This window comes from Macaca fascicularis, chromosome 6 (genome assembly GCF_037993035.2).
Source record: "Macaca fascicularis isolate 582-1 chromosome 6, T2T-MFA8v1.1".
In the NCBI taxonomy this organism is placed as follows: Eukaryota; Metazoa; Chordata; class Mammalia; order Primates; family Cercopithecidae; genus Macaca; species Macaca fascicularis.
The window spans coordinates 163,972,327-163,986,928 of NC_088380.1; the positions used below are offsets into that span (position 1 = coordinate 163,972,327).

The following is a 14,602-nucleotide window of genomic DNA, read 5'->3' on the forward strand; positions in this document are numbered from 1 at the left end:
TTTGTTTTGTTTTGTTTTTGTTTTTTGAGACAGAATCTGGCTCTGTTACCCAGGCTGGAGTACAGTGGTGCAGTCCCAGCTCACTGCAACCTCCACTCACTGGGCTCAAGTGATCCTTCCACTTCAGCCTCCCGAGTAGCCGGGACTATAGGTGTGTGCCACCATGCTTGGCTAACTTTTTGTATTTTTTGTAGAGAAAGGGTTTCACCATGTTGCCCAGGCTGGTCTTAAGCTCCTGGGCTCAAGCAATCCATCACCCTTGGCCTCCCAAAGTGCTGGGATTACAGGCATGAGCCACCGTGCCCCACCCTCTATGACTTATTTGTGAATGACACTGAATCATTTGTCCTTAACAGGTTTTGTATTCTGGACTTATCCAATTGCATCTCCACAGTGTCATTTGTCAGGTCCATTTATCTCTTGTATTTCCTGTAAACTCGAATTTATATCTCGAAGTTTGATTAGATTTGTGTTCAATTTTGTTTTCTCTTGGCAAGACTCCTGAGTTGTTGGTTTTGTGTACTTTCTCTTGCATCACCTCAGGAGGCATACAACGTCTGGTTGTCATTCTTTTAAGATTAATCAGCGTGTTACAGTGTTGTCAGCTTCATATGACAATTATACATTTTCGTATTGACTTTTTGCGTAATAATTTTAACAGCCATTGATGATCATTGCCTACATTTATTATTTCATTGGCATTGCAAAATGATATTCTATCACTCCTTCATTGATTGGTTTCTCGGAAAAAAAAAGGACTTCCTCATTAAATACTTGATTACTGAATTGAAAGATAGTTCTTCAAGAAAAGCAGGAAACATGTTTTATTCTTTTCCTTTGTTTCCAGTTTTCAGAAAAACAAGCTGGTTCTTCAGCATCCTCCAAAAGTGATCAAAAGGTTGGGATGCTTTTTTCAATTCTCTTTTGGACTCATTGCTTTAACATTTTTGCTGTTCTTCAATTCATGGCAATTATTATTCCTTTTGATACTTAAATTGTTCCATCTTTGGCAAGTGGGAGTTCCTTGAATTTGGCTCCTGGGAAGTGAACTTTTTAAAACGAAAACAAACAAAGGGACTATTTTTTTTTGTTTGTTTATGTTTTCCTTAAAGTGAGAAAAAAAATATTGAGCTTCCTAAGTTTACAATTTAAAGTTGGCAAAGATAATTCCGAGATAGTGGGTTTGATGGCTCTATGAGAAAGAGAATAAAACTACTTATGATGGCACTCCATGGAGACTGAGCAAATGAAAGACTCCTAACGATTGCAGCAGCTACTGATGATGTTTTGCTTTCCCGGATGAGAACACTTTGTGAAGTCTGTGAATCTTTTCATCTGAACCAAGCAGGTATAAAATGTACTTCTCTCAAAGGAGTTTGTAGTCTAGTTTGAGAAGATAACACTGTATTACTGTATTATCTAGGTTTCCTGGTAGTGACAGAAACCTCAAAATAACTGAGACTCAGAAAATAGATATTAAAAAAGGTAATCCAGGACTGGCATGGAAGATCCATGGTCACCAAGGTCCCAGGCTCTTTCTATCTTATACTCCATTGTCCTCAACATTCAATTTCCACCTCATGATACTAGATAGCTGCTTCAGCTCCAACTGTCACCTCAACATTCTAGTCAGAAGGCAGGAGGAAAATGGAAAGAAAAGGGGATGACAGATCCCACTAAGGAAATTTCCTAGAAGTTGTGCACACCACTTCTGTACATTCAGTTGACCAGAAGACAGTCATATAACTACACCTAGCTACTAGGGAGGCTAAAAATTGTGGTCTTTATTCTTGATGGCCAGATGCCCAGAAAACCATCAGGGATTCAGTCAGTTACTCTTGTATGAAGGAGAGAGTAGATATTTGGGAAAAGCAGCAATCCCTACCTCAAGCCCATATTCAGGGAGAAAAAAAAAAAAAAAAAAGATCTTGTTTGAGCAGCGTATTTTCACACATATATCTTAAAATCTCAGAATAGGGGAGATCATTTAAAATATACCTGTACCCTACCCTCCTGAGTGTCTTGATTATGCTGGGGCATCCAGTATATGAAATAAAATAAGGCTGTTGTCTGGTAATTTACATTTAAAAATAAACATTGGAGAATTTCACTCCTATACAGCAAGAATGATTGTTTCATTTATTATTTATCACTACCCAGTACATGCCATCTCTGCTTACACTAAAATCTCTTGATTATTAACATGGTAGAGATAAATGCCACACATTATTTTTCAACTACGTACTAACTCTAAGGCAACATGCATGACTAGCACCCACCATTTGTAAGAGGTATGGGATTCAGTCCTCCAAGGGACCCTCACAAGGAAGCTAAGGATCAGAGGAGGCACAGCTTGCTCAAAGAGAAACAGCTTAGTAAGTGACAGATCTGGTAATCCAACACAAGTTTGTTTGTTTTTAAAGCCCATATATACTTTGTTTATTATGCCATTCTGAAGGATTCGCTTATTTTTCACTGTTTCACAAAATGTCAGGACAGAAAGGCAATCATCTATATGTAGCATTGAGAAATTTCTGTGGGCTTTAATTTAAATCTTAAAAACTAATAAACTTCAGCAACATATTTCTTCATTTTAATGTGTGAGGGGTTTGTGCTCATTACCTCTTTTAATTGTCAAACCCAATTTGGCGAAGATCCATTCAACAAATTTTTCTTAAACATCTTTTTTATGTGTCAGGCACTGTGATGGTTGCCGAGTATATCATGGTAAGCAAAACCACGCATTGTCCTTACCCCTTGTGCTACATGTTTTAACTGCTGGATGGATTGGATGGATTAAACCAGGAACTATAAAGACTAAACTGTAATCCTTACCATAATTTTAAGTCTACAGTTTTTCAAATATCATTTTGAGCCATATAGCAAAGGCTGTATGTATTTTTTACATATGCTTCCTCGTTTTGTGAATTTTGAAAGGATGTGGTTATGGCCTTTGACATCAGAGGAGACGCTCAGCTATGTTGGCTGAATGTTGATAGAAAGATAACGTTGAAGGCAAGTTGCCCTTGAGCAACTCTCTGAAGATCAACTGCCTCCACATTGCATTCTTTGCCCCAAAACTCTTCCCTTTGGTTGTGCTGAGAGGTGATGCCCAAGGTGCATCACGTTTCAAGAACTGGATCATGAACAACTTTATCCTCCTGGAAGAACAGCTCATCAAGAAATCCCAACAAAAGAGAAGAACTTCTCCCTCGAACTTTAAAGTCCGCTTCTTTGTGTTAACCAAAGCCAGCCTGGCATACTTTGAGGATCGTCATGGGGTATGTGAGCAGTTTCATTTGTCTTTTTTCGCATAGTATTTTATGTTTGGACTGGGCTAATGCAAAAGTATATACATAGCATACAATAGAATACAGGAAACACAAACATGCTTGTTGTAACAACATAAAAAGTACAGTAAAAGTAACCAGAGGAGAATGCAGAGAGCAGTCAAGAGGTGAAATGGTGGTGCGAGGCAATTTCAGTTCTAAAAACTGGAAATTTAATATTCATCAGCTTTTTCCCCGTGCAAGATTATGTTTGATTTTTAAATTATTAATAACATTTTAGGAAGCAAGTATTATGATTCATTAAAACTTGAACTTTCTATGAAACATACCAAATTTAATGAAACATACTAAACTTAATGAAACATACTAAATTTAATGAAACTTAGATTAATACAACATTAGCATTCGATGGGATGATCTACCCCAGCTTGCTTATTTTTAGTGGAAGAAACTGGTGTTTAGAATGGTTAAATTTGGGGTTCCGTGTTAACGTTTTCATGAATAACTCTGTCTGTCGCAATACTCGTCACTTGCCCAATCTTGAAATAAGATTCCCCAGGCATTTAATTGTCTAAAAGTTGTAAGGCACAATGGCAAGCCTCTTCATCTCTTGGTAGACTTCCTAGGACACCAGGTTTATTAAGAACAAAGTTTCTGCAGTGCAGACCAGCGGTTCTTACCCAGAAGAGTATGGCTGCTTAGCTAGGTCAGTCTGTCTCTGTATCTCAAAATAGTCTCATGCTTCTTTAAGATCAGTAATAACAAAAGCAACAGGAATAATCCTAATAATGTAGTTTGGCAGAAAAAGCATTGGACAAAGGGTCAGGAGACCAAACTACTTCTCAGTAGGTGATCCAATCTGGACAAATGTCTACCCCCTATTTCAGGTTCTTTCTTTATCAAAGGAAAAAACTGGAAATAACAACCTTCAAGATCCCTTTCTTCTTTAAAACTTCTTTGCTTTATGCAATGGCTCTTGTTTAGCCCTATGCTGCAATTTTTCAAAGCGTGTTTGATTCCTTACTGTATGGTTATATTATTTTTACATCATTAGTGGGGTAGGACAAAGATTATCACTTATATTTTACTGAAGGGAAAATAATATTAGGTGCCTGATGGTCACTTAGAAACAAAAGTGCTCTGATTCTTTGTTGGAGTCTGACTTAGTAGCTGGAGGCATGAGTTTGGGATTCTTTGGCGTGCCAGGCTTTAAAGCATTTCATGAGGTGGAGCTCCAAAGGAGGTCAGGCTGGGTATAGAGTCTATGGATGCCTCACTTTTTAAAGTTGCAGGTGTTGCATGTCTTTGATGAATTACAAAAAAAAAAAAAAAAGTTACAGGCAAAATAGTGCTGCCTCTTTAAAAGTGAAAAGAATTGCTTGTCTTGTTATCAGACTCTTACTGATAACAATTTACCAGTCAATCAGAAAACACATGGAATTATGTGCGAGGCCTCTGCCAGGTGGCCAGGAGCCCAGTTTGTGAACTTGGGGGATTTATCATGTAGAGCTAATAAATCGCATGGCATTACTCAATGCTTTTTTGTGAATGGAACATTTAAAGTTTTTGTTTCATATTGAAAGAACAGTCATGTACCTTTAAATATTTTTTTCAAAGCCCATTTTACAGTTTTCACCAGTTTGTTTTCCTGATTCAACATAGTATCATCTTATTTAGTTAGTACTAATAATTCTTTAGCCCAATTGTTATTTATGAACTGTTTGTGAATTCAGCTCAATATTATTTGCAAATAATCACAGAACCAGATGGCCTCAATTCAGAATTTTATTGGTCATAATTTGCAAGTAGACAAGGTTGTAAAATCACCCTACTTCTTTATCTGAGCATTATGAAAAATTCCAAGACAATTACTTCATTCTGGGGAGCCCTAGGCTGTAGTTTCTGATACTTCCATGTAAGATACAGAGAATACATGTCCAAACATCAAATTTCTTGTTTTCTAATGCCTTTTTTGCACTTATAAATAACATTTTTAAAGTATTTCTTTAATTATTTAATTATTATAGAAATTGATTAATTAGAAATTTATCCAAGGTCCCTGAAACAGGTAATATATGTGAGTTATTATCGTCCATGTCTTATGTATACTACATCGTTTAGGGCCACCAATTTGTACACAAGAGTGCATTAATATTACTCATAAGTAAATAACATTACACCTGTGGGAAGAACATTTTCATTTTTAAATTAAAGCCTTCACTTTCAATCTGTAAAATGGATGTGATACTAGTACCCATTTCATAGGAAGAAGGCAAAGACTCAGAGGTATAATGTCTTTAGGCTGAACTTTTTGAAATTATTTGGCAGGTCGAATATCAGGTATTAGAAGTCTCAAACAATTCAACTTAATGTTAGGTACTTAGCATAGGCCCTGCCATCTGGTAAGCATCTACTAAAAGTTAACCATTGTTTGTATCCCTTTCACATCTCTACAGAAGCTAGCAGGGTGTCATAACAATTCATTTTCAAATTATGGGAGATATTCAAGGATTCTCCAAAATCAAGCTAAGATCAGGGTCCTGGATTCCTTCTATTCTGTGGCAATACAAGTTTGTGGGGTAGATATACATGCATCATGAGCTGTTTGGCCAGTTATTGCCCCTCTTAGGGTGTCAGAGCTTGTTTTTCTCTTTTCTCATTTGTAAAATTATGATTCCTGCAATTCTCATATTCTATGAATTTATAACACCATATGAAAAATAACCCTTCTACATACTCAAGAACATATTCTGTAGTTCTATAAATCAAGTATATTTATTCTAACCTTAAAAATCATGCCTATTGTCATTATAATACTAATTGATTGAGGCTTTTACTTTAACATGGATTTAGTTCTGGTGTTAGATGCCTGTTTTTCCTATTGAGATGTGCAAGTGTTTTCAGAGGGGCCAAAAAGCGCCTTCATCTTGCTGGAGCAGTGAGCCAGAAAGAAGCATAGATTTGGCAGGTAGCGGCTTGCAGACAGACATGATTTCAGAGTCTCTCCTGTGCCTGTCAATTTTTTTCCAAGTAGTCCCTGATGCCAGAAATTCTATAACAGAGGGCAATGAGAGATAAGGGCACATGAGTGTGCTGGTAAATGCTTAGGAATCCGAGTATGGGGCTTGTTGGATAGCCTTGATTCATAGTGTTTGCCAATTCCTTTGGTGTAAATACTCCCATCATGGCCCATTTTAAACTACCAATGTGAAGTCTGCTGGTTCACAGATTCCTGAAAATTTAACAATTAGCTACCTCAGGCCAGTACAAGCCAAGTCCAGCACATCATTGGCAAGCCTAAGAACAAATGATCCTTGAAGAGGTAGCCACCAACTAAGCAGCATACTTAGTTGCACATGACTGATATCAGATCCTTTTCAGTGGTAAAAAGAAAGTGAAGAACCTCAGGCGCTTTGAGTAAGCACAGAATGGAAGAGGCAGCCTAGATGGGAATAAAGCATCATAGATTGGTGTGGCTCCTGTGGCCACTTTCTAGATGTGGGATCTCAGACCAGACATTTGACCTCTTTATGCCTGTGTCCTATTTGTAAAGTAAGGATCCCAGCACTACCTACTTCAAGTGATGTTGAGTATTTCATGAGAAAAGTATGTTTTAAGCTTCTTACCAATTGCTATATGGTAAGGTGATTATCACTCACAATTTTGCCCAAGCACCACCTTGATCTTCTGAAAGCCCCTCTGGAGAACTGGAAGCATTCTCCTGTTTTGATGACTCTTTCCACCTTAGAGATCAAGTGTGCTGTGCACCTTATGATGTGAGAGTCATTATCATTTACATGGAACCAGAGAAACAGTTATGATCACCATTCCAGTCAGCATCTGGGTGAGGGTCTCCACTCTTCACAGCCTCTTCCCTTTAGCGTGCAGTCTGATCTAGCAACAGAACCATCTCCTGCTTGCAGCAAGCATCCTTTCTAAATTAAAGGTGGTAGGTGGGGAGATGGTCACCTTTCCTTGCTTTTGAAAGCATTACTGCATAGTGGTCAAAAACACTGCTTCTGCATCAGATCTGGGTCAAAGACTAGGTCACATATGATCTGTGTGATTTTGTGTAAATTACATACTGCTATGCAATCTTCTAAAAAACTATTTACTTTTTTTTTTTTTTTTTTTTTTTGAGACAGCGTCTTGCTCTGTCGCCCAGGCTGGAGTGCAGTGGTGCCACCTCAGTTCACTGCAACTTCTGCCTCCCAGGTTCAAGTGATTCTCCTGCCTCAGCCTCCCGTGTAGCTGGGACTACAGGTGCGCACCACCACACTCGGCTAACTTTTGTATTTTTTTTAGTAGAGACGCGGTTTCACCATATTGGCCAGGCTGGTCTCAAACTCCTGACCTCATGATCCGCCTGTTTCAGCCTCCCAAAATGCTGAACCATTGCGCCCGACCTATGTTTTTAAAATAATTAAGCAAGGCCAGACACCTAGACTCACACCTGTAATCCCAACACGTTGGGAGGCCGAGGTGGGTGGATCACTTGAGCTCGGGAATTTGAGATCAGCCTGGGCAACACGGTGAGACTCCATCTCTACAAAAAAAAAAAAAAAAAATAGCCAGATGTGGTGCATGCATGCCTGTAGTCCTAGTTACTCAGGAGGGTGAGGTGGGAGGATCCCTTGAGCCCAGGAGGTTGAGGCTGCCATGAGCTGTGATCATGCCACTGTAATCCAGCCTGGGCAACAGGCTGAGACCTGGTCTCAAAAATAAAATAAAATAATTAAACATTCCTTCATGATCTTATTTCCTTTTAAGAAGATGGAGGTCACTTTTTTTACAAGTCCCCAGTGGAAAGGACAGTCCTGAAAATTGGTACCCTGTGCCAAATGGGTCTTCTGCAATGAACTATTTTAGGACCTCTACACTTTCCACATATGCCCCAGGACAAATCTTTGTCTTCACTCACTTCAAGAAACCCCGCTATGTGTCTTTAAAAAAAAGAGAGAGGGAGAGAGGCTGGGCACGATGGTCCACGCCTGTAATCCCAGCACTTTGGGAGGCTGAGGAGGGTGGATCACCTGAGGGCAGGAGTTCGAGACCAACCTGGCTAATATAGTGAAACCCCGTTTCTACTAAAAACACAAAAAATTACTCAGGCGTGATGGCAGGTGCCTGGAATCCCAGCTACTCGGGAGGCTGAGGTAGGAGAATTGCTTGAACCCGGGAGGCAGAGGTTGCAGAGTGCTGAGATTGTGAGATTGCACTCCAGCCTGAGCAACAAGAGCAAAACCCCGTCTCAAAAAAATAAAAATAAAGAGAGATAGAGAGGGAGCCCTGGCAAGCTTTGCCTCCTAAAGTTCCCCTAGAATCTCCCCAGATTCCCACAGCCACCTCCTTAGTGGAAGCTGTCAGAATCTCTCACCTGGGACTGCTACCACCTCTCATGGTCTCCCTGCACCCGCTTCACCCCTGCCTGCCACTTCATCCTCCACATGGCAGCCAGCACCAGCTTTTCACATGTGACTGTAGTCAAGTCCTGAAGACCTTCATCAGAAGTTGATGTGTCCCTCCAGCAGCTCTCCCCATTGCCCTAAGGATGGACACTACCAGAATCTACCACATGGTCTCGTCTGTCTCAGCTCTTGTCTCACTCTCTCATCTCTGGGATCCAACCACACCAGGTTTTCTTCAATGTTAAAGCCTCCATTTTAAGTGTCACTTACTTGGGAAAGCCTTCCTTGATGTCCCTAGACTAAGTCATGTCCTCCTGTCCTGTTCTACCATGGCACCAGGTGTCCTTTCTTCACAGCACATGCTGAAGTTGTAACTACTCATCTGTTAATGTAACGATGTATTCATGTCATTTCCCCACCTCACCCTCCATTGGACTATCAGCTTTATGAGAGCAGGCATCCAAGTTGACAAAGATGGCCTCGCCAGTGTCTACAAGAGTGTCTGGCACACACTATTCACTCATGCATCATTTGTGGAAGGAATAAAAGGAGAAAGGGAGAAAAGAAAGGAGGGAGTAAGGACATAAGGTATAGATTCGGCTGGAGAGGTTAGAGACACAAATGAACCCCAAATAGAAAAGGTTCAATGCCCAAATAATAGAGACCAAGGCAAGTGACACAGGACTTCAAAAGGGAGATTACTGGGTGTAGGAACATGTAACAAAGACTCCCTGGAGGCAGTAGTGTATGGCCTATCCTTGAACAAGGAAGAGGAAGATTCAGGTATTCAGGTGGATGGAATTTTAAGTGCTAGGTCAGAGAGGCACATGTAGGAACCAGCAGGAGGGCCAGGTCCCAGCCTTCAACTCTTTTTAGGAGAATTAATCAACTCTTTTCTCCTTTTTCCTCTGCCCTGTCTTACCCTTCCTTCCTTGCCTTTTACAGCTAAATCCTCTGTAGATGATATTCTTTTTTTTTTTCTTTGACCCAGAGGCTTGCTCTGTCTCCCAGGCTGGGGTGCAGTGGTGTGATCACAGCTCACTGTAGCCTCAACTTCCCAGGCTCAAGTGATCCTTCTGCCTCAACCTCCTGAGTAGCTGGGACTAGAAGCATGCACCATCATGCTCAGCTATTTAAAAAAAATTGTAGAGACAGGGTCTCACTATATTGTCCAGGCGGGCCTCAAACTCCTCCTGGCTCAAGCAATCCTCCAGCCTCAACCTCCCAAAGTGCTGGGATTATAGGCATGAGCCACCATGCCTGGCCATGTAGATAATATTCTTAAAACTACCCAGGCATTTTTGCTTGAGACATTGAGAAGTCATGGACCCTCTTCTCTTCATTCCCATGCCATTCAGTTGCCTTCCAGCTGGGCTCCTGCTGACATTTGAAGCTCTTTACCATCTATTACCCACACAACACCTAGAATGAACCTTAAAATTTTAAATCAGATACTACTTTCTACCTTAAAGCCTTCCGTGGCTATTTAGGGTATTTAAATAAATTCTCAACTATGACTTACAAGACCCTTCATCCTGTCGTCCCAGCCTGCCTTCTTTATTTCACTTCACACCACACTCCCTGTATGTGCTTCTGTCACATCTGCCTTCTTTCTTAACCATAAGCACTCAAAGCTCAAGGTCCTTGCAGGGCCTTTGTACAGGGCCAGGACTAGGGTGAGAAAAGTGAGACACACACATAAAATGGCACTCATTCTCAGGATGCAGGATCTTTGCATTAGCTGTTCCCACTGTCTTAAACACCCCAGATTTTTGCAGGAGGGTTTGTGTGTTTGCTTGTTTGTTTGAAACATGGTCTTGCTCTGTCACCCAGGCTAGAATGCAGTGGCAGAATCTTGGGTCACTGCAACCTCTGCCTTTCAGACTCAACTGATCCTCCCGACTAGCTGGGACTACAGGAGTGCATCACCATGTCTGGCTAATTCTGTTTGTTGATTTATTTCCCACCTCTTCCAAAGCACATAGATACTTTAGTATCTGCACTTATTTGTTAGGTTTCTGGATCTGCTTCCCTGTTTAATTTCTGTCTGTCCATCTACTGGAAGGACAGTTCCATGAAAGCAGAGATCTTGACTGTCTTCTTCATCACAGTATCACCATCATCTAAAACAGTTCTGGGCACTGGTTAGTAGTAATAGGTGGTCAGTAAATATCTGGGGAATGAATGAAGGCCACATAACTCATGTTGCATTCAGAAAAGCATCTGGAAGCTAAAAATGTGGGTCTTGTCTAGTCACACAAAGACAAGGAAGGGCCCAAACAAAGTACTTTGCAATTGAGACATGCACAGTTTCCATCTGTTTTAATGGAGTGTTGTCATGAATTGATCTTTATCTGCGTAATGTGAGGTTAATGTTTTATGGAGATAACTATTATATTGACAGCTTCTTTTCTCGAAATAAAATTAGATTTGATTCCTACTGTTTAGGGACTGGTGCACCCATTCATCAGTTTCTGCAGTAAAAATAGGCCAGAGAGAAATACTATAAACATGAGAGTTTAGTTTCTGACTCAGTCTGAAAGAAAGCAGAAGAGCTCAGTTTCAGACCAGGCACAGTGGCTTACGCCTGTAATCCTAGCACTTTGGGAGGCCAAGACGGGCAGATTGCCTGAGCTCAGGAGTTCGAGACCAGCCCGGCCAACATGGCAAAACCCCATCTCTACTAAAAGTACAAAAAATTAGCCAGGTGTGGTGGCACATACCTGTAATTTGGCTACTCGGTAGGCCGAAGTAGGAGAATTGCTTAAACCCAGGTGGCGGAGGTTGCACTGGGCCGAGATCGCACCACTGCACTCCAGCCTGGGCGACAGAGCAAGAAGCTGTCTCAAAAAAAAAAAAAAGAAAGAAAGAAAGAAAGAAGAGCTCAGTTTCTTGAACTACAAGCTCCATGTAAAACAAGATATGTAAATATCAAACTCGGAAATCATGTCTACAAAAAACTGTACTAAAGCTCTTCTCAAATGTTGATGAACCAAATAGTAAATCCTCATTCCACCCTCATTTTCTGAACCAACTGATAATACGTTCCTCCATTCATCAGTGAATTATGAGACCTACTGGAAAAAGTAGACCTTCCAGGAAGTAATTTTCATCCAGAGGTCAGTTTGGGTTTGGCTTCATGACACTCAGAGGCCTCGCTAAAAGTGATCCTGAGGAGAAAACAGGTCTGTAATGCCTTCCCATGCATATAAAAGTCCCCTTTTGGATCAACGGTCTGTTCAGTTTCTTGAAATTTAGTAAAAGTTTTCTGTATTTTAATAGAATAAGAGCTAGATACAGGTTCTTACGTCTTATGTTGCCGTATAATTCCTATTAACCTAAAGGTATTTATAAGCAGGCTTCTCATTGTATTTTTCCTTTTTTGATATTTAAAAAGTCACAGAAATTATAACTGTTTGTTATAAAAATTCAACTATAGAGTTTTTTTCCCCCAAACTTCATATATTGTGCCAAATTTTTATTAGTATTATTGGTTTTGGGGTTTTTGTTTGTTTGTCTGTTTTTCATTGACTCTGTATCAAGGAAATGTTTCTGTTTTGGTACATTTAGATTTAGTCATTTGTTCAGCAAACATTTTGCAAATAGCTACTCTGTGCCAGGCACTGTGCTAGATGTGAGGAACACAGTGGTAAGTAATGGAGGCAGGTGTCTTACATTGGTGCAGAAGTAATTGAGGTTTTAATTGAGGTCAATTACTTGTGCACCAACCTAACAGCTTGCATTCCAGGAGATGAGACAGACAGCAAGCAAGTGTATAACTGCATAGAGCAGATAGAGAATGTGGTAGGTTCTATGGCAAGACCAGGCAGCCACTGGGGCTGAACTGGGAGGAAGGGTGGTCAGAGAAGGAATTTATAGCTAAACTGAAATTTGAGGAAAGAACTAGTTAAATAAAGAAATGGGAAAGAGTGTTCTGGGCAGGGGGAACTGCAAGAACAAAGACCCTGAGGTAGGAAAAGGCTTGGCTTGTGTGAGGAACAGAGATTTGAACATGCAGAGTTCAAGAGTGGGGCACAAGATGAGGGGCAGAAGCCAAACTCTGCAGGCCCTTGTGGATCATGGCAAGGAGTTTGGATTTTATTCCAACGCCAATGAAAAGTTTCCAAGGTTGAAGCAGTGGGGGTGATTCCATCCGTCTAGAAGTGAGCTGACAGCTTTGGGGTCAGCAGATTGTACAATGGCCAAGAATAGAAGCCAGCCAGGAAGCCAGGTAGAGTCTACTGCAGTGGTCTCCTGGGCCATTGTGTAGTGTCCCATCCTATGAATTGTTCTTCAGTTGTCTTACGTTTTAACTTTCTTGTGGCATCCTTCTTCCTGGGGGTACTTTGTCCAGAATCATCTCACTCCGTGTTTTGATAGGAAAGTGCCTGGTGTATAACCTGGGTCAGGAGCAACACTGAGCTCAGACAAACTGTAGCAGCAAAGACTGAAACCAAATTAGAATTTAGTTAAATCAGCTTTGATTGATCTCAAGACAGAGTAAGGAATCTTCCGATCCTCATATTGTCAAAAAAATTAATGAACCAAGTACTTTCAGAATGTTTTCTATAATCTGGTCTGAAGACATCAATTTACTATCTGTGTCAGCACTGGTCTTTTCTCTCGTGCAGACATATCTTTTGCAGAGTTATAATCATAATGCATGACAATTTTATATTCTACTTTTTCATTTATTCTTTTATGTAAATGTATTTCCATATATCTACATTGCCTCCAAAGTAATCATTTTTCATATATATGATTTTTTAATGGTTGAGTCAGTTCATTGCAAGAACATGCTTATCTATTTTACATACGTGGGGGAATAGATGAACTTATCTGTCAGCTATGGTTCAACATTCAGAGTGTTTCCAGGTATAATGAAAACACCAAAAAAAAATAATAATAATAATAAGTAAACATAATATAGGGCTGTCTTATTTTAAAAATCAGCTTCTTAGGATAGAGTGCCCCAAATAGGATAATTGTGTCACAGGATAAGAAGATTTTCTGGTCTTGATCATTTGTTGCTAGATCATCTTCCAAAGAGATTGAAGAAGCAGTGCATGGGCCACAAAAAGCGGCACCGTATTTGTTAGCAGAACCATTAGAGAAGATTATGTTTCTAAAAAGGAACTAATAGAAACAAAAGAATCACACTGTTGTGATTTTCAAGTACCCCATTTTGAATGTTGTAGTGAGAGGGCAAAATGTGTAATCTTTTACACATAGGTGAGATGATTTGATTTAAAGTCAGTGTCACATGTATGTAGATGAACCCACCACCTGCATAGTTGGATTTAAGCGGTGCCAGAGGGTCTCCTACTCTGCAAAAGCTGAATCCTCGAACTGACGTCACAGAGTGGGGGTGGTCTGAAAGGTTCCCATGAATGAGTTCTTTGGGTTAGGTCATGAAACACCTTATCAAGGAGCAAATGAAATACAAGAAGGTGTCACAGGAGCCACTTTTGACTGTTCCATAGAAGTTAGTTTTAATTTTAGACAGGGCCTATGACACTGAAATTCTCAGGCTGCAATTCCAGAAAAGTGGGATGAGGTGAGCAAGGAACAACAGAGCAACCTCACAGAAAAGAGATTTGCATGCTGCTATAAAGACACACGCACACGTATGGTCATCGCGGCACTATTCACAATAGCAAAGACTTGGAATCAACCCAAATGTCCATCAGTGATAGACTGGATTAAGAAAATGTGGCACATATACACCATTGAATACTATGCAGCCATAAAAAAGGATGAGTTTGTGTCCTTTGTAGGGACATGGGTGCAGCTGGAAACCATCATTCTCGGCAAACTATCGCAAGAACAGAAAACCAAACATCGCGTGTTCTCACTCATAGGTAGGAACTGAACAATGAGATCACTTTGACTCAGGAAGGGGAA

At 40.3% G+C, this 14,602-nt stretch overlaps 1 protein-coding gene across 1 annotated transcript in view; it reads left to right on the forward strand.

Annotated features, from left to right (window-relative positions):
• The first annotated feature begins 3,022 nt into the window (after positions 1-3,022).
• Positions 3,023-14,602, forward strand: part of ITK (IL2 inducible T cell kinase) — a 75,384-nt gene continuing 63,804 nt past the window's right edge. Inside the window, exon 1 of the mRNA XM_005558384.4 lies at positions 3,023-3,281. Coding sequence (XP_005558441.1) covers positions 3,144-3,281 — 138 coding nt within the window. The 5' untranslated portion in view covers positions 3,023-3,143. The remainder of the gene's footprint in view (positions 3,282-14,602) is intronic.